This window comes from Haliotis asinina, chromosome 5, assembly GCF_037392515.1.
Source record: "Haliotis asinina isolate JCU_RB_2024 chromosome 5, JCU_Hal_asi_v2, whole genome shotgun sequence".
Lineage (NCBI taxonomy): Eukaryota > Metazoa > Mollusca > Gastropoda > Lepetellida > Haliotidae > Haliotis > Haliotis asinina.
This window is the reverse complement of record NC_090284.1, coordinates 49,922,227-49,948,972: the sequence shown is the minus strand read 5'-3', so window position 1 is coordinate 49,948,972 and position 26,746 is coordinate 49,922,227. Positions and strand designations below refer to the sequence as shown.

Here is a 26,746-nt window from a genome sequence, read left to right as displayed (position 1 = left end):
TAGTCAGCACCTGCAAATAGGTGGCTATATGCAGGCTCCAATAACACGAAGACTCTATAGAATATGCAGGCTCCAATAACACGAAGACTCTATAGGTAAAGGCAATGTCTCCAAACAGTTTCGTTCTTCGTTCTAAACAATGTCGTTTTACGTTGCGTATATATGAAAAGGATTCGTCACAGATCACCACCTTAGTGACGCCTAAGTTTCCCTTCGTGACCAACGCTTTTCAGATCATAAAAACTTACCACTTTCATTTCAGTGTGGTCAACATACCATATGCATATACAGTATAGGACATTTATCAAATGTAATAATGGATATTGTTACATGTGAAAAGTATATGTTTAACAATCTTTAAATTTTGGTGGACAATTTTTTCCAATGTTGTATTCGTATAGTATTAAAACATATTCCCCATAAAAAGTTCAACTGTTTCACAAAAGATGTTTACATCATTCTTCATTTGTCTAACGGGTATTTCATGTAATTATCTAACATGCGCTGTTTCTCATTATATAATTGTGATGAATCGCATCACTGGGTGGGACGATCAACCAACGCCCGTATTGTCATTGCTCAGTATATCAACCAAATCGGATTTATTTCATTGTGCTCTTCAATACATGTCGATACTCGAGTACTACTAATCCCTCGAATAAAATCTCAGGCGATCACGTAATCCGATCTGACATGATCAGATGATCGCCTTATATGATTGACAGGTGTCTATCAATCGTCTTCTTATAGAAAAGCATAAAATCAACGGGGAATGAAACACGACATGACTCAGTGTCGACGTCGAGCCTACTTCATAGTGAAAACGAGTGTTGACTATTAGATTAGACAGTATTTACACTAGCCTTGTTCAAGTGAGTTTAAATAAATTACCTGCCCCTGCAGAAAAGAGAAATTAATCTTTTGATCTTCTGTCGACTTTGATATATTCATTGATTTCTTTTTATCGATACTTCTAATATAGAGATAATAAAACGGCCATTGTGAAGGTACCCAGACCACTCGCTATGGCGTTTTGTCCATATGATATATTTACAAATGTTAACTTTAAAAATGCGATACATTATGTCACACTGATTCCTCATTCCATCATTATCTGTCATGGTTCCATTGTTACATCAAGTATCCGTATGTTCCTTAAACCGGAATGGTCGTGCGTCACGTGGAACCATACACTAGGAGAAAAACGGTTTTGCGGCAGCGCAATGCATAATGAGCAGAATGTACTTGCTGCACAAAACCGTTTCAAGTTCAAAGTCACTTCCTTGTGATATCGATATTAGAAATCATTTTATCTTTTTATGAGATCTGTCCGTTTGGAACAGACACATTTGCAATTGTCTTGGATGAGATATTTCATTTCTAAGCCGTGTCGCTAAAGGTTGTAAATATATTCATGACAGTTAACAGGATAGTCAACTAAAAACAACATTTCAGTATTAAAATGTATACGATCTTGAAAAGTAAGCATCTCTCCTAAAACACATTCATTTTCCCTTCCCATTAGATTCCTTCATCTCGTGTACCTCTTGTTCACCAATCTTTATTTTCACGCCGGTCTTCCGTCACGGTGATTAAGAACTCTAACCGAGTAATCCCCATTTATGGCCATTAATCGATCTAGGGATCACATGTGCAATGTGTTACCGTATGAAATCTACAACATGGTGCATATTTCACGCACTGCCTGCTGCGATAATCCTGTCTGTAGCGTTAATTTCACCAACACCTTTAATCAGCCGTTTAATTGCAATCCAACGTGGCGGTCATTATTGCTGCAACAACATCTACCTACAATGTTTTGTATACATAATGTAAGTTACGACTATGAAACGTGTTACCTATTTATCTACCAAACAGCGCTCAAGGGTAATTAATACAATGAGGAATCTTTGTCGGCGGGATGAGCTCCACGGGGAGACAACGCTGCAGTCCGCCGAAGACGGTGTTTTGATTTTGATTTGAGTGACACTTCTCTGGTCGTTTTCATCACGACTTGAAATGGACAGAGGTTATGTATAATGTATATTGCCTCGGATTTGCCCGAGGGGTGCGGTCCACCAAACAAGTCCACCTATTCTTCTCCATCCAATTCCGTACCCCGACAACTCGGCCGCTGACATGATGAAGCGAACATGTCATTAACGAGACAATTACAAGGTAGATAAATTCAAACGTCTACCAAATAAATCACAATATTCCGATAGTCGCACAGACAATGGAGGCTGGCCAAACAGCAATTTATTTCACAGTGAGCCGGAAGGTCCGGTTCAAGTATAAATCAAGATGAATTAAGTAAACAATCAAGAGTTGCCTCCCTTTGGCCATGTCATTGCCAGAAGAACGCTTCTCCAAGTTTGTTTGCACAGATAGATTCTTGGATGTAGGAAATATCCAACAACAATATTTGATGAGCAAATGATGCAATGTAGAGAATATTATTATTTGACCTTGGGTAGTTACGTCTGACTGTGAAATTTCAAATGATTTTTCAAAAGAACGATTCTGACATGTGTTTGTACAATTTCAGAACGTCTTCTGTGACGTGTTCAAACTGATGTATATCCATAGAGCTGTCCTCGTTGTTCATCACATCAGCTTCTAAATGCCACTTAAAGAAGTTATGTGAGATAAAAAATGCTAACATAATGTCTCTAAATGGATTTTGTAGCGATGGCGACATGATTATGCGTGTCAGAACATTTGTAAAATCTACAGTCTGTGATTTCAATGAAAATTTTCATTTTGGGGTATTTGGGAAAACAATCCACGTAGACTCGATAATTCTGATTTGGTCACGTTTTGACACAGAGGTCCTTCAAGGCATATTAAATGTATGATGTTACAAAGTGCAGTATAAGGGTGACGTTCTGACCTGAACGATTCCATCCGAACAAATGGCCATTAAATGTTCATTGCGTTCTTGTGAAGTTGGATACCATAAAAAAGCTGAAAAAAAACTCTTGAATTTAAAACATCCAACATTTCTTTTGTTCCAGATGCCATGACATACTAGTTATGTCACACCATCTTATACTAATGTTAATGAATAATGTGTTTATAGCATTTTCTTTGTTTTGTTGTATGGCCTTTTGGAATCGGTATTTGTTTGTATTCATTCCATCTGAATCAGTGTAACGAACATGTGGTATTCGCTGATTCAATAACATATTATTTCCAGTAAGGTCGGAAGAGTGAGATTTTTTTAATAGTTGGCCTGTTGAATGCTTGAATCAATTCAAACCTCATCCAAAGGAGCGTTCCTTTAAATCGGAAAGTATCATTTCCAAGCTTAGTTTTCATGGTTGAAGATAATTTTGTGAGAAAAAAAACGATATCATAAAATCTGAGAATTCAACATTGACAAAAAAAGGTTTAACCTCCACATGAAGATGCATACAAGGTGTTCCGAGATCGCAGCGACGGCTGTGAAATACAGTACTATCAGTTTCATAGTTATAGAAAAAGTCACCAAAAGGTCGCGAATGCCCGATACCAGCTGAGATAACTAGGTTTGGTTAAAATCAGATTTTTCATCCTAGTGTGTTAGGATCTCTCCCCGGCTGTAGCGCGTTCATCCCTCCCAAATCCCCCTTCCCCTTCGTCCCATTTGTTTCCTAGTCGCTTGTCAGACTCTAATCGAACTCCACGCACCCTTTGATGAATCACCGGTACTTTTGGACAAAAGTTGGAATTGAGGAATTTAGAGGCATTTCATTTGAGGGGGATTATGCATCTTAAATTTGTTCTCCAAACAGAGAGAATCGGCAGGTCCCTCGAGTCCCGAGCCTGTCAAGTCCAGAGGATCTACGCGCTCATTTGAGCGTCATTACGCTTTGTAATGATTTTATAAATTCGTACTTACGCCGACGTTATTTCCAGAGCGACCGGGGTGGCACTTTATTATTTGATATTGAAATCATTTTTCAGTATTATGCCCACAGTGTTGGGCGTCACTAATCCTTGCGTTGCCGTTTTGACTTTATTATCATGTCTCCTTTCCTCTACCTCCCCCGTGGTCAGACAAGGGTAAGCCCTAGCTAATAGAACCATACTACAAACTTTTTAATTTGCGCCAATAGCTGTCTCAAACCCCGTTTGCGTACAGAAAGTGCTGGAGAAATAGACAAGGTATTTTAATGCGTGCTCATCATTCGAGTACGAAGCTAGTTGTACTGAACGCCACCAGATGGCGCTCATTGCAGCGTCCATATTTATTCCCATGGGAGTCCTGAAGGCACTGACCGCTCGCGCATTCAACGCATCTAAGGACAGTTAACATAATTTTTCAGACGCATAGGTCAGATATAGTTTTAAGGGTTTAATATTATGAAGTCTATGGATCTCCATTCACTCTTTTGATAACGGTGTTAGCATCCATATCTAACGCCGCATCTATTTCAAAAGTTGACAATCCATGAAAAGTGGTCCTCTTCATCTCGGCTTCCAAATGCCACTTAAAGAAGCAACACTTTACAATAAGATATCCCGTTATGTTCAGCTTTTAATGCGTACGCAAAATATTTGTTTTTCTTCTGTACATGTAAACATGTATGTGGGTTTTTATGATTGTATAAATCAACCAATTCGTTAAGAAAACAATGGTGCAAGATACACGTTCCGTGTTATGCGAGTACTGGTAGCTAAATATTTTTCTAGGTTTCTGACCCGACAAAAACTTGTTAGGAAACCACTGTAGCTTTTATCACAACAATCGGATTATGGGGCTAGTTGACACAACAAATCATCAGTAGCTGGCTCAATTATCTAGTCTGATGATATTCCTCTCCGTTATCTAGCTAAAACTACGCTCCTTGTCTCCATTTGGTGTTCTTAACAACAACAATCACCCGTCTATTGCAATCTAGCCACGGTCTTTGTCAGGTTAGCGATACATAGCTCCTGATTGTAACATATTAATGTAGATAAACGATGCTAAAAGCTGCCTTAGACACCCCTGCGTTACTGGTCAGTTCGCAAGTGCAATTAGTCCGTCTGGGAAAATCGGATTAAAATTGGAGGTAGACGACCCGCAGGGACTGACCATACTTATCCGCGGTCAAGTGGCATACAATTCCTTCTGTTGTTATTGTTTCAGTTATAAGGGCCTCTACAGTTAGTTCGATCAATGCCCTGAAGTTATTTCAAACAATGTTTTAGGAAAACGGCTCTTGTCCAGTCACTCCATCGCTGATTGATTGCTGTGTACGACTGCACGCGCGACCTAGTCCGTGTTGAGTACTCGTTATTACCTCCCTTTAGCTGTTGGCGGACCGAGAGGCCGGGTGTCTCATGAGCAAAAATTGCAATCAGCTTGTCCGAGTATACGTCTAAAATATTGAACACAGAAATAAAACATTTATATGGCAATCTGTTGAATGCATTTGGGGAACAGTACATCAAACCTCTTACGTCAAAAAATTAAACTTCGTGGTGTTTAATTTTAACGCAATGGAAGTATCTCAAAACAAAACCTGAAACCGTATTGCCGTTGAAGTGGAATATGAAATAATTTGTGAATTCACGTACTTTGTAATAATGGCGAGATATTCAGGTTCATAAACTACCTTTATATTAACAACACAAAATGGATACAAATAATTGGAGACCTTCATAAGATGAAATAGTAAACATGATAATTTTTTTCTTAATGTAATCTAAGATAAGTATGGAACGTTTACTGCAAATTGGCAGTACCTAGTATAATATAATGTTAACGCTTTGTGATCATGTAAAACATTTGTGATCAGAATCAAGTTATGTCAGTAAATATTTCAGTATCACTATCAATAACCACGCACTGGAAAAGTGTACAATAAGTAGTCACACTGTTATAAAACATTAAAATCACACACGTATTGACCCACTGAGTATAAAATGAACATGTTCCTAGGCCTATTTGATATGGTTACAAAGATGACACATTCTATGAAACAATAACCCTTTCGTGGTGTTTTTCTTCAAGGTGTTTTCGTAAATTTCCAATATTTAAAACGTCTAATCCATGTGGCGGAATTCCCCCTAACACTATTAAGCTTAGAATTGGATTTTACCAAGTTCTTTTCAGTGTTTTTACGGCTAATTGTGCAAAGTGAACAGAAGCCTCCCTCCCGATCACAGATACTCAAACGCTGTATTGGTAGGAAGACTGTGTCTTTTTTCCCCCTTTCTCATTGGCTATGGGGCCGCTTTCATCCGCAAAATAGATAGATTATGAAGAAGAAGCGGTCCCTATTCGTGATCTAATTATCGTTGGACCACGAGCTAGAGCATGCAAATCTCACAACGACAATGACAGGTAGAAGTTGAGCTGTAGCGCCTCTGACTGCGTTCGACCTATCGTAGCGCAGGCCGCCTCGAGAGAACCCGGTGTTTGCCGTGACGTCACGCGCCAGGCATGCTCAAATAGCCATGCTCGCTTTTCGTCCTGTACTCTTGTGATTGATGCGCCCCTACAGCTTTTTAAGCCTCTAACAAACACACGGCCCAGTAAAACCGCCTTGGTCTTATGCATATGAGTATTTACACGTATCTGACGGAGACACGGGCCTGTGTTGCATTTTGTCAATGGCCACAACGACAGTGAATGTCAGTTCGGAAGGACCGTCTATAAGTTAACGGTAGTTGGTTGTGGAGACCCTTGGGAGTATTCTAGTGATAGTTTGTGTAGAGACTAGCCGAGGTGTACTGAAGTCTATCAGCGGTGGACCCACCCTCTCTCATTCACAGTGAACAAGCCCAGTGGATACACACCGCCTCGGACACTCTCAACCCTGACCGCCTATATCAGCGGTCGCGGACAGACTTTCGCAGGATAGATGGACTCACTAAATGATTCCCTCTGTTTGGACGAACTAGTTGCCGGCTGCGAACCAACGGGACAGAATAGTGGAATGACCATGCATCATTTAACGGAAAGTTCCGGAGGTACTGGCAGTGGAGTGACCAGTGAGTTACCACTGTCCGGTTCTGGACAATGTTCAAGTCATGCTTCAATCAGTACTGTCACTTCCACTGACGCTTCTTCTGAGAAATCAGGTAGGGTCAACGGCATGGAAATACCGCCCGTTACATTTACATGTGTATATTGCAAGCATATGCCTCACTACTATCTAATCTAGTGACATGTCCATGTGACAACGTGTAAACTATCCGTAGGAAATGTTGTCATTATATTTACTGAGAGGGGTAAGCCAAGGAGACGTGTAGCGTCGAACATCGACCGCTATAGATTTTTAGAGAAATGTTGTATTTCGCTGCGTTTGATGTTCATTGCACGGGCATGTTATATCATACGAAACAAGTAACACCATCTCCCGGCACGAGGGAGCCGGTGTGCATTTCAGCAACTTCGCGATATAAACAACCGTTGCTCGTACCACATCGACGATGCACTTAGCAGCGATGCTCCTCAACGCTGACGTTACTTCTATCGATTTCCCCTTGTCAATTCACTCGTCAATTCGGCACAGGTCAATTCATGTCAATTTCCCCTCAGCACGTTTGCGTTCAATGTTAACCTATTAGGCCGTCTTGAAGCATCTTCGTCGTTTTCGTGTCAATATCATGTCAGTTGCAATCACAATATACAAGACGGACAGGTGTAACAATTTATCTTGATTTCTTTCAAACAGATAGAAGCTATCACTTCTCTCGTTTAATCCAAATGAAATTGCTCGTGGGTAGTTCACCTTTATTCAAGCGCATTCAGAACAAGATATGATTGGCAACGTGGAATTAATTCCTGTATATGTAAACCCATCTCAGAGGGAAAATAACACATTATAAAACTTAAAGGTCGGATGGGTACGGCGTGCACTAAAAAGTCTGGAGTATTTCCTTTCGGAACTGTCTCAAACACTCTATTTCTATATTTTGACGCCAAGGAAACTAATTAAACGTTAGTACGTAGGACAAATGTCTGTTGAATATTGCTTATAATCAACGATGAATTGCATCGAGCAATGTTTTCCCCGCAATAAACATTCCGAACATGCTTTATTCCATTCTGACTGAATGATACGCCAGGCTAATTGAACTTGTATCCTCTATTAGCTTCATATTAAACGCGCTAAGAAAACCATTACAGACGCTACTTAACATATGCATGAAAATTGACTTATAATTAAATTAGAATGTTTTATAAACTCCGTGTAATAACTCTTGTTTGTAATTTAAACTTTCTCTTTTAATACCCATATCGTAAGGCGTGATATCTGCACTGGCTCGTGCTTATAGGTGATGGAAATTTTTATTCTAATAATGGTAAAGTATATACCAAAAACATTGATATTCTTGTGGCAGGATGATTAGTGGAACATACTTGCTGCAAATTCTTGTTGTTTTCCCCAAGCTAAACCTCAGCATCTGCAGCTATGTGTAACTTAATATAACATTTATAATCCGATGCTGTAAGTACCTAATATTAATTAGCGTATATAGAGTACTCCCAGCATAAGTGGTGCCACGTGGTGTTTATGATGATTAGGAATAGTGCAGGCGAATGGGGAGTGATTTTTATGCTTCACAAAAACCCTGCTTATATGTTTATACACTGATATGATAAGTAACCCGCAACACGATGTGCAGCATACCCCCATAGCATATCTTCATGAACTAAACAAGACCAAATTACAACTGTAAAATCATAACACGAGAAGCCCCCCAACAATCGGATTGGACTGCTGTTGTCAGTTTTATAGTTATCACACATAAAATAGTAATTAAATTTTGACATAGTGTGAAAATAAAATATCAAGCTATTGTTTAACAAAACCAAACTGAAAATTTATTATTGGGTGAAGACATTCTATATTCACCTCCCCATACAAGGTGTGCAGACATTTTTTTCAAACGTTTTGGATTCGAATCGACAAAAAATATTCTTTAAAAATATTTTGTTATTTAAGATATACCTTCGAGTCGTGACGCGAAATAATGTTAACGGTTTGGGTGTTATAATGTCATTGTTCGCTTCAACAATACATACATATTCATATTTTACCTTCTCCTTGAAGGCCTGGAGTGAAATACAAATATTCGCCACCTTGCACACAATTGAGTCCGAAGTTAAGGGCACGGGTATATTATCTCAGTCACTAAGTCTAGGGAAACTTGTTCAAGCTCTAATTAGCTTCAATGGCAGCATGAAAATTGGCTTCAGATATTTTTTTCACTGCGGAGAGCCCCTTTTCGACCTTGTTATGGCAGCTTGTTTGGTCCGATGGGGAATAGGGAGGATAGAGTAGCGTTGAGGTCTCTCGGATTCCGTTCTGTCGTTATGACGGGAAGGCTAGGCTGCAGAAGGATAGTCCGTTCTGTCGTTATTACGGAAAGACTAGGCTGCAGAAGGATAGTCCGCTTTGTCGCATCTTAAACCTCTCGGCACTGTAGCAACTTTTGAGACAATACGAATCTGGGACGTCCTGTAGACCTGGTTCGTGTTTCCTGTAAACACACGAGCTCTCCACCACCGCTGTCTTGATATATCAACTACAAAATAAACAGTCGCAATGTTTCTTGTGTGACTTTGCTGACCTTCGTGAAAATCATTCATAAACTCACTTTGAACATTTGGCAGGCCTGATCGTTTCATCTTTTATTTATCGTGTCAATTTCAAATCTCAAAGAACGATATCTTATTGAAGCCGTATAATAAACTCCGTTTGAATGAATTATTGCACATTGAAAATTTAATCTCTACGACCAATAAGTTAACATGGTTCTGTTTTAGTGTATGTGGGAAGATAATGGGATAGTGACTACAACGTAAATCTGTTGACGTATTTGATCACTGTCGTTGTCGTATATGCTGCAATTAATATATTGAATATTAATATATTTCAGTTAATGTCCTGTACAAAATGGGCATTACAACAACATGTCTCTTTGAAATATATAAAATAAACGGTTTTTTTCAAAGATCAATTCTTTGGTCGATAAGTAAAATATTACTAACATCTGTTTTGAACTCTGTTGATATCAGCAAATAATTACTTATCGATCTCACAAGAAAATGAAGCTGCTAATACTATTAAGATATACATAAAAATGACATTGTTAACTCATCGACTGGTTTATAAATGTTTTTCTTCAACCCAATTTAGTTGAATGAAATAAATATTTTCTGTGGGAATATTACCTCGGGTACATACACCCGAACAACGATGGTGTCGATATTTGTGTCATATAGGGAATGCTGACTGTCCGAGAAGCGCTCTTAGTCAAACTGTCAGACTCTTACGTACGAACAGATTTAGTAATCATAATAGAAAATGCAGGCTCGTATGAGATACCAGCACTGAATAAAACTTTGTAAAGTTTTTTTGGTATGTATATATAACAACTTTAAACTACACCTGTACATTACACTGAAATAGGAATTGGTCAGTGTGGAATGTAATTGAACAATGAGAGGCAACACCTACAAGTATATGTATGCATTTCTCAACGAATCTGTTTACGTGTATGCGTATACAGGCTGATACAGTTACATTAAAAAACAACCACAAATGGTTTGTCTTAAGTTATTATGAGGATGCTGAACAGTATTGTTGACATAATATCTTCACTCACCTGCACTCGATACCGAAAGCATCTTTCAATGTTCGCAAACCTTTACTTGCGCGAATAAATATTACTTATTTCGAAAACGTACTGTTTGTCAGTTAAAAGCATGTTCACATTTGAGTTCCCAGAATAGATGATAAACTGTAAGAGCTGTATCAAATTTGGGACAGATCATTTAAGAGATTCAGTATGCCATAAATTATATGGCATATCACGTTTTTATGGACGGGGTGATATTAGCTATAATATACATTTATTTGCCAGATTCCAACGATGCAAGTAAGTCCAAAGTCGATGACAGTTCGGAGGAGAGCGCAAAGAAAAAACGTCAACGTCGGCAACGGACTCATTTCACTAGTCAGCAACTTCAGGAACTTGAGGCAACGTTCGCCAGAAACAGGTACCCGGACATGGCGACGAGAGAGGAAATCGCAGCATGGACAAATCTAACTGAAGCTCGAGTGAGGGTAAGTTATAACTAAGCGGTACTTGTTTTTTGGGGGTGTTGTTTGACTGATGATTAGAACAAACGAATTATGATAATAATCATGATGCTTCTAATGGCAATGACAAGTTGCATTGTAACAAAGTAATCATTCAAGCGTTTGGGTTAAAATTAAATATTGTTAATATCAGTTTAAAAATACATGCGACAAAGTTTGGTGAAGTTTTTACTGTAACTCAAAACTGAATTCGAGGTAAGTAGTGATATTGATGAGACTCAAAACCCATACACATTTCTATCCCAAAACATAAACAATAGTTTGTATAGGTACTTCCGACCGAAACGAATCACCATATGCTAATGGATTCAAATATAACTTATATTCTTCTGTATTCTACTTATGTTTATTTACAGTTGATATCATAGTAAACACATTAATACTGTGTTTTTTGGTAATTGTGAAAAGGGTATATGGAAGAATTGTTAATCGTCTTATATTTCATATTACTGTGTTCACGACAAGATACTCCTGTATATCCTATTATACTGACATACTATTGTTTGATCTACAACAAACTCTGGACAGAATGATATGAATACAAGTATATATACATGATAAACAATTTTGTTTATATATAAATATATATATATGAGGAAAGTGAACTACTTTTTTTCAAATGTCTTCTGCAATGAGAGGATGCAACAACAACATTTTGGGTTCTAAAATCAGCTTTTCTTATTCATATTTCACCACATGTTGTTATTTTAACTCGCAACACGTTTGGAACTGTCGAATATGAATTGTGACCCGTCTATAATTTGATACCAAAATAATTAAACTCGGAATATGTTGCCTATAGCCTAAATTTCATCCTTTGTCTAACGGAAATATGATTGACACCTCAAAATTTAGTCATGCATTGAAAAGTAAACTTTCAACAATGGGATTTAGATGAATATACAAATATTTCCGCTGAGTATGTTAATATGTACAAAGGTTTTCAACCGAAATGTGAGTAACTGTTGTTAATTGGATAAATAAATTTAACTTTAACCGATAGCCAGGGGTATTATAATGTAATCTGGTATTTTCAGTCCGTTATTTTTTAATACCCCTCATTACTGATTTCAATGAATAAGAACAGAGCGGATAATGCATGACATCCAAAAATATTCAAATTTACTAATACAATGTCTCTGAAGATTTGAAAAAAATAACTTACTCCGTAATAATTGTTAGTAAATATCAATATAAGTTAACAAGTGTACATCCTTAGTACATTTGTACATATAGCTGGTCATGTTTGAAGGCACGTAGTCGTTGTGATAATAGAGCTGTATTATGAGCGTCGTTGTAACAGGTACATATTGTTATAGTACAATCATGTAATGTGTATTTTTATAACATACATACAGTGGGTGTCGTATGAAACAGGTGTATAGTACTGTTATACTACATATACCCAACGTGCAATATTACATCAGACACATATTATATGTAATTCCAATACGAAAGAATGTGGGAATTGTGAGGGTGGGTCTCGACAGGTTGAGATAGCCAGGTACAGGGAGAGGATATTATGACGTGTGAGTAAATGATCTGCATGGGCCCGATACCACAAATTCGTTAGTAGAGACACTCAACTGAACCATTTAACTAAAAACTCGATAGCAGGAAATACCATTTCAGAAACCAGAATTATAAATCAAACTAAATTTTCCTTACTCATGTATTTAGTTTACAAATCCAACAACGGCCGTTTCGCTTTTCACGGCACTGACAACGATTTTCCCTACAATCTGTAACAGTTTGTAGAGAGGAAAACACCGCGATCTATGATAGTGAGTGTATTGATATTTTTACAATCAGAGACATGCGTTTCGACGCATAGGCCCAAGTTAGCAATCAAAATCAATTGCTCTTTGCTCTAGTAATGGACTTGTTTTCTTTACAATTTGACGCGTGTTGGTCTAACAGAGAAATAAACTGTTTAAGGCCAGAAAAATAAATAATATCTGGGGCTGATCACCGTACCGGAATGGCGGAGGCATAGGTGGGTAGTGGAAGGTAGCGTTTCAAAGTTTATTTACAAGGTTTGCAAACTAGCTGTTAATGTTTCGTAAAAGGACTCTGAGAAAAACGAGAAAAGCAAATATTATTCAGTAATCAGATACAGCCGTCGCGGTTTGTTGAAATCCCCCCGAACGTGGAATTCCGAACTGGCTCGCTAATATATCGAGTCCATTTGTAAGTAACACCGCTTTTGAATATTAAAACAGAATTTCAATTTGGATATTAACAAAAATTAATTGGCTTTGGTGCAAAATATTAAACCGAGCGTCATGTTATTTGAGCCCGTCGTAATCTATGCATGGATATTAAGTATGTCTGAAAAAAGGCGAGTCATGTATGAGAGCTATCTGGTTATGATGTTGATTTACGAGAAACTCATTTACCTAAATTTATTGGTTTTGTAAGCCGATCCACAAGCCAGCAATGGCATTGCGTGCCCCTTGAATATAGCATTAAGGGGATAAGCGAGATTGCATGGGACATAGACTAAAAGTTTGTTGATTCCTCGCGAGTAGTCTCACATTCCTATCGACAGTTTGGTCCCCAGTTGACGCTGTCGGGTGCCCCGTCGTACTTCGGGTTGTCTGAAATACGTTACTTTACTCAGGCAAATAAGGCTAGCGGAATGGCGATCAGCTGTGTTAAGAGAACCGGCCAAAACGTGTCTATTTCCCACACGCGCTTTGGTGAAATGTGCAGTCTCGTGCAGTGTGTGGACCCAACGCTGAAGTCTCGCCATCACCGTCCACCACTTCTCGTGAACATAAGGGGTGGCGCATTTCGTTTTTGTTTACACCGAAAATTACAAGAGCGATGGCGGTTTGTTCGCTGTGTGACGAGCAAAGCGATGTATCTAATTAAATGTACCGCTCCCTTCGTCCAGTGTTCGTCGTACCCGCGATCGTGGATGCCAATTTCATTAATCTACCTATAGTCTATCCCCTAGTCTCATCCCCAGAATTTTAATGTACTGCCCCATAAGAACCGGGTTTACGTTTAGTAATGGCCTGTACCACCTAGGTAAAAACATTCACTCAGATGCCTGTCCCTCGTGCCTTTTCTTGGATTTCCTTGGTAGAATTTAAAACCTTTTTCATATAACGCTACACTGTATCAAGTTTTAACGCCATTATATATGGCGTATCCGCAGGTCCGCGATGTAGTCTTCCCCTTTAACACCAAATCATGAATGGGAGACAAAACCTGTATCTTCAAGAACCGCAGGAAGGCGATTGCAAGGCTTAAACTGCCCCTAAATTGGTGGAAACCATGTCCCGTTTCCCCCTTCTAGTGTAAACATATTAATTTGGTGAAATCCCGCTTTTAGATGCAGATTAAATCAAGCGAAAATCGCGTTCCACTCGCTTCGTCAGATTTGCCGATTTTTCCCGAGATATGACGAACTTGAACGAAATACTTTCAGATTTGTGTTGAGAGCTATTTCTCCGAGTACTTAATAAATAGCATTAATGTCCTATTAACACAAATAGGGTGAACTAGCTTTGTTATGTCCTGTGATGAATGCTAGCTCAGACGGGATATGATTGACTCCATGTGTCAAACATATTGTGAAGAAGTTTGGTGCGCTCCCCTCTCTCTAATGATGTGAATTAGTTAGGAATAGTTCTGTACTTGCCAATAGCCATGATTGGAATCTGATGGTAGACGGCGCAGTTTTTCAAAGAATTTTGGCACAGAGAATGGGAATGTGGATTGTGCAATACGAAGTTTTGTGCATGTGTGCGTCACACCTTAACCTAAATATATATGCTATATGAGATCCCATGCCCCTACACAATTCCATAAAATATTGCGTTGTTGAAGTCTATCCCTTTAAGATATGTCAAATGAATATACGAGTCAAATCCTTACCAACTAAACAACTTGAAATTACACCCGGGAATTAGCCTTCAGACAATTACAGGGTTTTATATCACCAATGATTATATAAATGCGCATATAGTCTATTTAGCTGCATCAGCGGGTGTTGGGAAAATAGTATCATTTTCGATTGAGATGTTTACTTGAGAAACATTAAGCATTACAGCCATCGCTCTGCATGGTAGCTCTACACCACAAAAGCTCTGATTTTATTAAGGGGTGTTTTACAATTTATGATTTACTGCGAAAACGACTGTGCACAGAAGTAGCTGTTTGCATCCCGTTTTGATCTAGTTGCCTGCCATAATGGAGGAATTAGCGGTGTCATATAACAACACGTATTCATTTCGAGTTCATCAAGTCATTCAGATTTTTTCATGATATTGTTTTCATCTGTAAGAAACTTAACATACCCCCATAGCAACCCTTAACAATCAATTACACGGTATAGTTTACCACATTTTAAGCAGGTGTCTGAATGTGGAAGGAGAGAGATGCGATTTCGAGGGACAGCCATTTAATAAGTTTATTTTGTAAATGCCTTGAATGACAGTATTGCATTTTGTAAATAAGAATGGGATGCTTTCTAAAAAGGAATCTGCAGCGATAACGGGTAGATATTTTCTTCAAATTTGTTATGTTATTATTTTCCTCATGACAGAACATTACGCGTTGATGGGTGTTCCAAGTGGTTTAAACCAAGCAAGTCTGACGAATGTGCTTGGTATGGTCAAGCAGCCTATTTTCAACGTCGGAACTTTAATCCTTTAAACGATTTTAAGTTAAAGTCGCTTATTTTAGTAATTCAAAAACATCTGCCATCAGCGACCATTTTATTTGATTAGCACTTACGTACGATTTTACGCTTATTCAATTCGAGAAATTAGTCTGTGTGAAAATGGGACATGCAGTCAGTATGTAGGCGTTGTATTCAATTTGTATACGGGGTGGTGTTCGTATGGGAGGGAACAACATTGATATTATCTCAAGTCAAGTTTCGTTTCAAACCATTTACATCGTCTTTTCTTGTTATAAACAAATGGTAGTGTTTACAATTTACATAAAGGTTATGTTGAAATAATTCCAATAAATAGAATTGGACCATGTTCTAAGTCAGAAAGGACTTGTTCAGTATTATGCAAAGCTTGAAGTCCCATCTTCCTTCATTCCACTAATGTAACTGTTTCTCAAGTCACACGTTGCAACCAGAATTAATTCCTGTCGTGCTAGTGTTGCCAAAGACAAATGTTATGAAAACTATTAACCAAGAACTTAATTTGGGTGAATGTTGCATACTATATTTCCCCGAGTCAGATTGATCACAAACAACTGCCCAAGGCGTTAAGTACTATTAATTTTGGGAAGTGTTGTCAACTGAAAAACTATGATGAAATATTTATCTATCCATTTCCTCCACATCCTCGAATCTTTGAAGTTTCGAGAGAAAAATCGAAGAAAATTAATTGGTTTTGTGGCGCCAAGATGGCGGAGATATGGCTTATCGGTAACGCTTCGAAAGCGTGTCTGTTTATTGCTTTTACTCTTAAACTGCTGCCTTCGATTACAAAGATGTGGTCATTTAGTTATTGTTTTGAAATCTGACCATGGCCCTGCAACATATGGGCTTTCTTGGTAATTAATATTAAAATGAAAGTAGCCCATTACAAGTTTTAAACTCGTTTATACTGTCCTCGTTTCTGTCACTTCGTTCTTAAATAACGATAAAGTATCGCGCCATATTTAAGCATTGAGAAACAATGCGTCGAAATATTTCTTAAAATTGAATTTGGATATGGAAAGTATAAAATCAACAGAAACGTTTGATCAACGCAGGTACTTTCACGACAATATAGTCAAAGCCTGTAATATCGCGCTGTATGGAGAATGTTTTCACTATTTTAATCTCTTTCACCTGTTCCCACTATATAAAGGCACGATCGATACTGAGACGAATAAACACAGCTGTTTATAATTGTTAATCGTTTTAGGCGCAATTGTATATTATTTATGGCGGATTTCAACAACCACCTCCCTCATCAACACCTTCTGTGTGGATATGCGTCGATACGTATCGGAAATCACTGCAAAACTTGAAAATTAGTTTCAATGAGATCATATACGAATAAATCACATGTGTCTGTAATAGCTTCAAAATCTGACAAGGCGAATCCAAACATAAATATTAAACAATCGATAGAATCAAATCAATCTTTATTTCTACATGGGGCGAATTTATCCACCTTGTTTCGTTGAGTGGAATAAGGAATAATTTAGCTTTAGTTGTCGAACAACAGTGGCCATTCCTTTATTCCTAATTCTATATTACGTGAATTAGTCCTCTAAGCGATGTAAATTTAAGTTAAAGTAACATGTCCTCTGTCTTAGTTCTCTGCTATTTGCATAACTAGGCCTCCTAGTACTTAAAATATTTCACACGATTTAGAAGCCTGTGTGGGTTGTAGAGAACTATTTCAACGTTTAAACTTGAATTCCCTAATGTTGAAACTAGTAATACCACAATACAAAGAAGTTCATTTAATGCTGCCACGAAACAGAAAACTATTTCACCTCACGAAACTCAATCTGTTTAATTAGGACATGCATCGTCATGATTTATATATGCGAGCACCACCCGCTGGAAATTTGACACCCGCCTTTGTAATGTATCCGTAACAAGCACCTTCAGTCTGCTCAAAAGGTTTTAATTTCAGAAACTTTTGATACTTTTTTAACTTAACCAGTGTAAATATGTACATAATAACTTATGTTTCAGATTTTGAATTAATATAGGCTTGAAAAGCTGATCTCGTTTGTTGTATAATTAATTTTATTTTCGTTCCATTTTCCGTCAAATGAGGATTCTATCGTACATCTGAGAATAAGACAATCGGATTTTAACAGGGTTGTTATTTAGTTCTAAAAGTTTTAATCAGATGTAGGTTGTGAACTATATGTGAATTATATGTCATATTCTTTGTTTGATTTATTTTTATGTAGTATTATATTCTTATTTGTTGGCTGCAGGTTTGGTTTAAGAACCGAAGAGCCAAGTGGAGAAAGCGGGAACGCAATATGGACACATTTAAGAATGGGTTCGGAACACAGTTCACAGGACTTATGCAGCCGCCGTTTGATGATGGGTTGTATACTGGGTATTCATATAACAACTGGGCCACGAAGGTCCCTTCGCCCCTGGGGTCAAAGACGTTTCCCTGGGGGTTGAATATGAACATGAACAGTCCCGTGAACCCACATTTGTCTTCCGTCGTTTCTACTCAACCGTTGGGCTTTACGTCGTCGCCAAACAACATCAACAGTATAAACTCATCAATGGTGGCCGGTGTGTCGAGCGTTCCTGGAAACATGAACTCACCCTCAACACCCTGCCCCTACGCACCGCCAGCCCCACCCTACTATATCAACAGGGACCAGTGCTCGAATAGTATTGCCGCTCTGCGACTCAAGGCCAAACAACATGCGACGTTTCCTTACGGTCCCATGGCCACCCGACAACCAACGTTGTCCGCATGCCAGTACGCCACGGTGGGAAATGGGGGTAGCGTCTGAAGATGGGCCCTAGACTAGCTGGGTTACATTTGATGAGAACTGAAAGTCTGTGTTCTCATGGACCTTACTGCCAAAAGCGACGAATCGTTTGAAAGCTGAGGGCAGCAGCGGATCCCGTGGCACAAGTATTTGAAATACGTGCCAGGGCGAGGTGAAATTCACAAATCAGGGATTAAGTGGTGAGGCGTGGACCTCGTGGCAAGACTTGTATGTATATGTGTTTGTGTGAGTGTTTCTGTAATTTGATATATCGTGAGTTCATCCGTCATGTCATTCTCCACGACGTCCAAAAAACCGATCCCGCATGAGTCGGAGGTTGGTACCGACAGCCAACGCTGTCTGAACCCACGTCAACCGACGGAAGAACGGACAAATGACGGCAATGACGGCCAACGTATTGTATGCAGTGCTAGAAGGCTCAGAACCGGACATCTGACCATTGAACAGTGTCAGGCCAGTGGCGGGGCCAGAATATATTGCCAGTGCAACGCTGCACTATGCATAAGAAGGAAAATGACATTTACTTTCCTTGTAAACGTTGACTTTGATGTGCTACTCCTGCCTAGCAGAGCGTGGGAACGTATAGGGGTACATAGGCCATGTTGCCATGTCGGACAAGCCTGTGGTAGCCTCTCACTGAATCATGGCGTCCTTCCGTGAATAGCAGCAACTTCTAAACGATCTTCGATATATAACTGGTTTCAGTAGCTTCCGTAATAGTTTGGACATATATTGTATTTTCTGTAGAGCCACTGCGTGCCAAATCTGTAGTTCAACTCCTTTTAAGTTTCTTTAGTCTCTGACACATGTCTCCACAGACAGAGCTCCCTAAATATCGAAGTCGAGATTAAAGCACGAATCAAACATGATTGAAATTGCCATTTCTGTTATCGATGACATATCGTTGCACATATCAGTCATACTGTTTCATTGTTTCAAGGGTAACAGTAACACGAATCTCATGAAATGTACAACTTCGTCCGTAGATGTCCTTGTAATTTTCAGTTATGCGCAGTGAAATCAGTCAGGGCCAACATTACCTCCAGATAATCACAAGCCCTTAAGTCACGTGATAGGCAAATCAAGGCCTTCCGCAAGCGTTCATGGGGATAATCGATTAACGAATTAGCTATTCAATATATTGATTTCACCATTATATAGAGGAGTAAAGTAAAGCGGACCCAGAGTCCGCGGTGGTCAGTAACAGTGCTATGTGAAGGTCATTGTCCATTTTTATCATGAATAATTACAAAAATGATGTTTTCATGTGTACAGTACGAAGTCCGAAATACAAAAAATATCAGTATGAATAAAGTAGATGACTGTTTCTTAGAAAGAAATGTTGAATAAATTATGATTATAACCTACTTTTTCCCTATGTTGTCTTTAAGATGTTTGTCAGAGGTAATAGTTTGTTACCTAGCTTGACGTGCACACAAACTGAACATTGTCCACCTACAGCATAATACATGTCTAATGAAGATTATCATTAGAACATGCAACGCCACATCTGGTTATATTCACTGTGAAAATGGTCCGGTCAAGTATAGTCAATAGCTGATCGATCTAATCCAGATCACCAGTGCACTGATCTTACGGAACATTCGCGAAACATACACAAGTAGAGGGATGAGGAAAATTGAAAAAGGTTCAAATGTATTATTGTTATTGTATTTCATTTTGATACTGCTCAGATACCTTCGTGGTGAAAGGTGAACATGTTCCCATGAATTGTTCAAATATCCTTTCAGTTGTAATTACGAGGGAGAATTATCTTCCTCCAGCGGAAAACATGACAAGTTATTCACGTTTCATAGTTCTGAGCGTTCAAAAATCCTGATCATATAACTCAGGAGGCATCATCTCCTCGCTATGACAAACAGGAATTTTATTGAAGTGATGCTGTAAGTGTAGAGACTGAAACTTTCCAGTCTGCAATATACGAGGCAAAAGAAATATACATGTACACACTGCCATAACACCTTGCGCTACTCCCGCGGGCAAACACCCACGTGGGTATATTGACAGCAACATACACGTGTCAGTTTCTGTCAATCTTACATGTCCCGTGGACACCACTTAAAATATCCGTTTCAAATGACCCTGCTAAACCACTTTTACTAGAACCTGTGAAAAGATTAGCAGACAGTGTATTTTCATTCTGGGACAAATCCGTCTCATTTTACTCGTCTTGCGGTCTTTTAAGGGATCACTCTATTACAAATCTTACACGAAATAGATTACACTCGTTTTTTTCAAGGCACTGTTCATTTCGTTTCTTTGTAAAAGTCACCCATTTTCCGGTAATACCCCCTATCGAAAACAGATGCTTCTTTTATCCGCCTTTTCCCGGGGTCATTGCTTGGCGTAACTACATTCTTTTACTAGTATAAGCCTTCGTTAACCTAAGTTAACCGTGCCTTTACTAAACTTGTGAAAACACCTGTGGGATTAGTTCTAGTATAAAACCCAACATTACGTTGTGGTGAAATATTAATTTAGACGTGAAACGGATCCCAAGAAAATGATTAATAAGACGGAGTAATGTAGTTTTAATCTTGTTTCGCTGGCGATAGTGTCCCTTCAAATTTTCCCCATTTTGCCATTGGGGACGCACTGTTTATACACACTGTGGGATTGGGGATCGTCAGTCCTAAGACCAAAATCGACAATTTAATTTGGTAAAAAGCTCCGATTTTCTCAGTGGAAATCTAATCTGACTAGACAGTAGCTGCCATTTCAAGAAATATGATCAGTTTCTTAAATATAAATATTTTCGGTGAAACCAAATTCTTATTTTAGCATCGGTATCTCTTTGAAGTAAAGTCATTTCATTTCATTTGTTCAGAACGAATGGGAAATGTGACTAATATTTTCACCATTTCATATTTCTGATATAATTACTATAAACTGTTAGAATCAGACACTTTTCGATATATCAGAAATATGTAATTCATTTCAGCAAAGAGACGATGTCTTGTTCGTTGGGTCTCTTAGAATATAATATCGAGGTAACGAGCTTTTAATGATTGTAATCTAGGTAACATTACCCGGAGATAGAAAAAAACGTGTCAACGCGACTTAGGTTCTTTCAAAGAAGTGTTTAGATATTAACTTTCACCTTTCCAGAGTCTAATTATAAAAATGATTGATACATTCCTAAGACCTGGAATTGTATTTACTTGATATTCTTTTTATTAAAAAATACACACCCTAACAAATAAAATATGAGATGTCATCGTAAGATCAGGCTCCAGGTGTTACAGAGGACGTTATCCTTTTGAAAACAATAGCCTCACAACAAATATTTCATGCTCATTTTTCATTTAAAAACATAAGATCGATACGTCATTTGACTGTTCGTATGAATCATAATTGTGAATATATTACGTTTCTCACATTTTAATTAACTAAACAACACTTCAGCACACGGATTTGTGTTTATGGCGACGCTTATGTACGAAATATTTAATTTTTACTTTTATTTTGCACTTTTAAACAAACCCCAAAGATAAAAGAAATATATCAAGGGCGAAACATCGTTACAATAGCTGATCACTTTAGTTTCATGTATATTTAATCCTCCTCTTTAAAATGATTTACAAAAACTGATTCTCTCGTCAGCAACCTGTGGATAGTTTCCTCACTAGGTACATTTCTTGAAATGAGGTCACAGTTTACTCACAGGCACAGACGTGCGATATATCCGATTTATCTTTAATGTAAATGTGATAAATACAAACACAGTGTTGGCCTGTTTTCTATAGTAGCCAATGACACGTAACCCTTACTGGCTATTGTACTAAATAATACAACAACCGCTGTCACGCATCATTTCTCCTGGCCAATACAAGTCTACCTAGATGATGGGCTGATCTGCCCAGGCTAATATATACGAAGACGGTACATAGGTACCGACGAATTGCATAGCCGTGAGTTTTATTTGTAGTTTTTTGTTTGGTTGGTTGTTTCTATTTGGACTAAAATTACGATTTTTAATAACGGTTGTAAAGAGGATTGATGAAGAAGCCCCAATTAATATGGAACTACATTGTGGGAAGTAGAATCGAAAACTGTGGTTCTTTTTAGCAACAAATGCTTTTAGTTACTTAGAATGGTTGACTGGCTGTGCTCAGTAACCTGTAATAGGGTATAGTGTGCTAGTGCAGTATGCTAGATTTCCTTTGATATAAATGACATACAAAAATATAACAGCGGGAATTTGGCAAAAAAATACCCGGAAGGGCAGTTTCTCATAGATGTATTTGGTTATTGGACAATATACTAGAACATATGTTATACGATAATTGATTCGTCAAATCACCCGAAATGATAACATGATAAATTTATTATCTTGTAGGGAATTTCTGTCGTGCTTTAGCACAAGCCTAAATGTACATGTGCTGCTGTTGTGGGGGCGGTCAGGACGTACATGAATAAACCATATTGAAAACAACTCTGCCAGGATGAATGAATTTCGACTTTCAAGATAACTGAGTTATCATATGATGAAACTCCGTATCTATTAGGATAATTATATGGAGTAGATTTTGTAGCAATGTTAAAAACGAGTTATAGAGATAGGAACCGATGTTTGTCACATGGGTATAGCTCTATGATAGATGCCGAGTGTCTTCAACGTGTGTGTGTGTGTGTGTGTGTGTGTGTGTGTGTGTGTGTGTGTGTGTGTGTGTGTGTGTGTGTGTGTGTGTGTGTGTGTGTGTGTGTGTGTGTGTGTGTGTGTGTGTGTGTGTGTAGGAAACAAACAGCTTCAACACAAGGTCTAATTATGACGTTGTCAGAATCTATACGGATGGGTAATAATGGGTAATAATATAGGCCGCAAGGAGATCGTTGATACAGCGTTCGAACCTACATGAGATAATGGTCATATGTTTGTTTAAGATATCCTCTGACGTATTGACGTATTCATTGCTGCAAATACGACACAGCATCTTCAAGGCGCATTTTAATGATATCAGTGTCGTCTTGCACACATCCTAGTCGTGATGTTAGTTTGAAATTGTGGAATTTTACAGTTGAAATAAACAACGCAAATATGAATTATTCAAGTATGTTTCTCTCTTCAGGAAGCATGGGAGCAATTCCAGATAACGGAAGCCTTCAGTTTAATTCTCATGTTTATTCTCTATTTCCTAGTTTCCATAGTAAAGACAAACACCATTATCCTTCCTTGCCTAAGAAAGAAGTGTGTCAGCATTCACAATCTGCCTTGCATATTTCCTGGCAAAAGAACAACTCGCTATAAGAACACACCATCAACCATGAACACGGAATATGAATAAAGAGTCGTATCACAACTCGACCGGCTTCACATTGCGCAATACAGCTCGTCGAGAGCCCATGCTGTCCTTGTGTCAAATATGGAGTTTTAGACAAGACATTGTTCCTGTTCTCCTTTGAAGACGCGAGTAACATGGCGTTATATTTGCTGAGGATTTCGTCTACAGAGAGACCCGTCGTTGTTTTGTTTATCCCCAGGTTTTCCTGATCTGTCGTCTTGGGCAGATAGGATGTTTGGTGATTATTTCCTTCCAGAGGCATCCAGCCAAGATACAGCCAAGGGGAGGTAACTCCTAGAGAAAATCCTTTCCCCTTCTTCCGGAGCCAGACGTGCCAGAAATGGCGATTCCTTGTTATATCGTATCCTTTTTTATGTGCTTGCAGTTGTGTGGTGTGTGGAAATTGATGACGGGTATTATTTAAACCGGCAGGAAGAACGAAAGGATGCGGACTCGTTTGGTTTATTACTCACCTTGTATGTAAATAGGTCACAGCGATGTGAGTTATAATGACAATACCGATGGAAACCATGTCTGTGTTGCCATATGTCAATAGACTTGAAACATTGTACAGAAAACCGTAACCTGTCATGTGAATTAAACAATAGTTACATCGTTTAGCGAACGCGACGCATAATTTTGCGCCCCTGGGGGGAAATAATGGTTAATGACGTTGGGATCTGGTTCACGGCCTGTTTATTTCCCAATTGTTCACTTTCTACTTTCAGTGTACTATTACACACTTCACACCAAAATGAAATCACGAATTGAAATTGGTTATATCACGGAATACGATACCCATGTACCCATACATATGAATTCCTGTGTAGGAACACCCACGTAATAGAGTTCAGTTCACTAAGATTCTATATATGGCAGTGGAAGAGATCAACCTTTCGTCATAGCAAAGTATTGTTGCATAGAACTAACACAAATACACAAACTCGACATCATTTCGGGACTTTACACGTTACTCGACCATTGCAGACACAGAAAATATACACCTGTGTTTTATGAAGACTAAGACTGTATCAACCAAGAAATGATTGTTCATTTTGGATGTTTTTGACACGTAGTGGTAACGTTGTTGTTCTGAACCTCAAGCCTCAGGGGTTGTTTTTAATTTTTGTAATGTGTTTTAGTGAAATCCAGTTTTTAAGCGCATACATTCTTTTACCGCGTAGTTTTGAATAAGTCCTAAATGAATTATCGCGAATAGTACCTCAACTTCCATATCATCAGTGAACATTTAGAAGTTAAATTTGTTTCTGTGTAAATGAAGGGAGAATGGACGATCAACACAATATCTCTGAAATAGGTTTGAAGGATTAGTTTCAAACATTTGCATTGGTCATACCCCGTGTATCATACTCATAATTGCACCTGTCTAACAAGCAGGCGTAGCAGCATCTTGAGAGCAACGCTTGCCTTATGCAATGTATTGTAATGGACAGTGTGATTCATTGAGACGCCAGTTACAAGTTAACACCGGGTACGACGACTTTGATTGTCTCAGCTGTTATAGAAGCAGGTATGAACTGCTGAAGTCTGCAAACTGATGGGTGTATTCATCCTCAGATATTGAACTGTAACACGGCGGCTTGATGAGATAATTTATATCTATACATTAAAAAGGTTGATGATATAATATTCTGTACTGCCGAGAAAATTTCTTTTCCGCCTCTGCAAAAAGTGTATATTGTTCTGGTTCAGAAGAGACTAGATAGTAGTTTTTTACGGCGCTAGAGATGTTTATCTAAATAGTAATTAGACTGTCGTTTTTATTATCATTTTAGTAAGAAAATTGTAAAACCGAAAAGGGTAATATTTTAATTGATCCTTCATATACATTGTTAGGCGTGGAGATTTTGTAATAGAAGAGGCTGGTGGCGATGATAGCATTTGTTTCGGTTTTTTTCCGTGACGTAGATATTGTTCACACTTTCGCACATATGTCGACCCATTATGTTGATCCCATAATCCACTTGATTTTGTATGATAATCCAGCAACGACAGGTTGATTTGATAGTTTCAAAACAAAATCTCTTTTCGTATTCCAGCTCTGATTCAGCAGCGCAAGTCCTCCCCGCGTTTCACCAACAAAACTATACACATAAGTTAGCGGTAAACTTAGGAGAGAACAAAGTCGTAAATCGCTCCCGCGTTATAACCATAAGCCTGTTTAGCAATAAAGATGATTTAAACAACAGATTCACATATTAGAAAATTAGCTGCTTTCGTCTGAGCAATGCACCGGATCCCTTTGGATGCATGGAGCCATAGAGATCTTTAATTAGAAAAGCCTAGCAACTGTATCTGTTGAAGACGGTCATGTTTCGTGGGATAACCAGCTGTTTAGAGGCTCTTTTTATCGGAATGCCCCCTCCAAGGCGTTTGGCTCCCTTGTGGGCAATACTTGGAGAAAGTGATTTCTTGTTTTGACAACTACTTGACATCCGAGCGTAACACAAGTTGTCAATTGCAATCGGACACTTCATAAGGAACCGTCTCTCCGGAAACTTGGCGGCGCTCCGTTCATCAGATAAAATCTCGAATCTGTTTAATTCCCTAAAAGAAAATATCAACAATCAGTGAGAGTGTATAAACATTTGGAAAAATAAACTAATGCGATCTTGTTTCAAAATTGGAATTTCTGAGAGGCGCGAAAAACTGAAAAACTAGCAAGATTTTAAGAGTCTTTGAGTACATGTATCTGTCATTCGTTACAGGGGGAAACCCAGAATAGATGTACGCTGTAATGAAGCCTCGTTTTGGCCAATATCACGTGAGTTACATTGACTAAGCATGGCTAATTAAGCATGTTGTTAATGAGTTCTATGACACATGCCCTTTCTAATTAAGATCCTACTGCGGGGAATTTCAGTGTAT

General features: G+C 38.5%; 1 protein-coding gene across 1 annotated transcript; it reads left to right on the top strand.

The window, feature by feature from the left end:
• The first annotated feature begins 6,427 nt into the window (after positions 1-6,427).
• Positions 6,428-19,921, top strand: LOC137284708 (pituitary homeobox x-like). Its single transcript, XM_067816624.1, has 3 exons — positions 6,428-7,056; positions 10,852-11,054; positions 18,012-19,921. Exons 1-3 carry the CDS (start codon positions 6,837-6,839, stop codon positions 18,552-18,554), a joined length of 966 nt encoding a protein of 321 aa, XP_067672725.1. The 5' UTR covers positions 6,428-6,836; the 3' UTR covers positions 18,555-19,921.
• Positions 19,922-26,746: the final 6,825 nt, after the last annotated feature.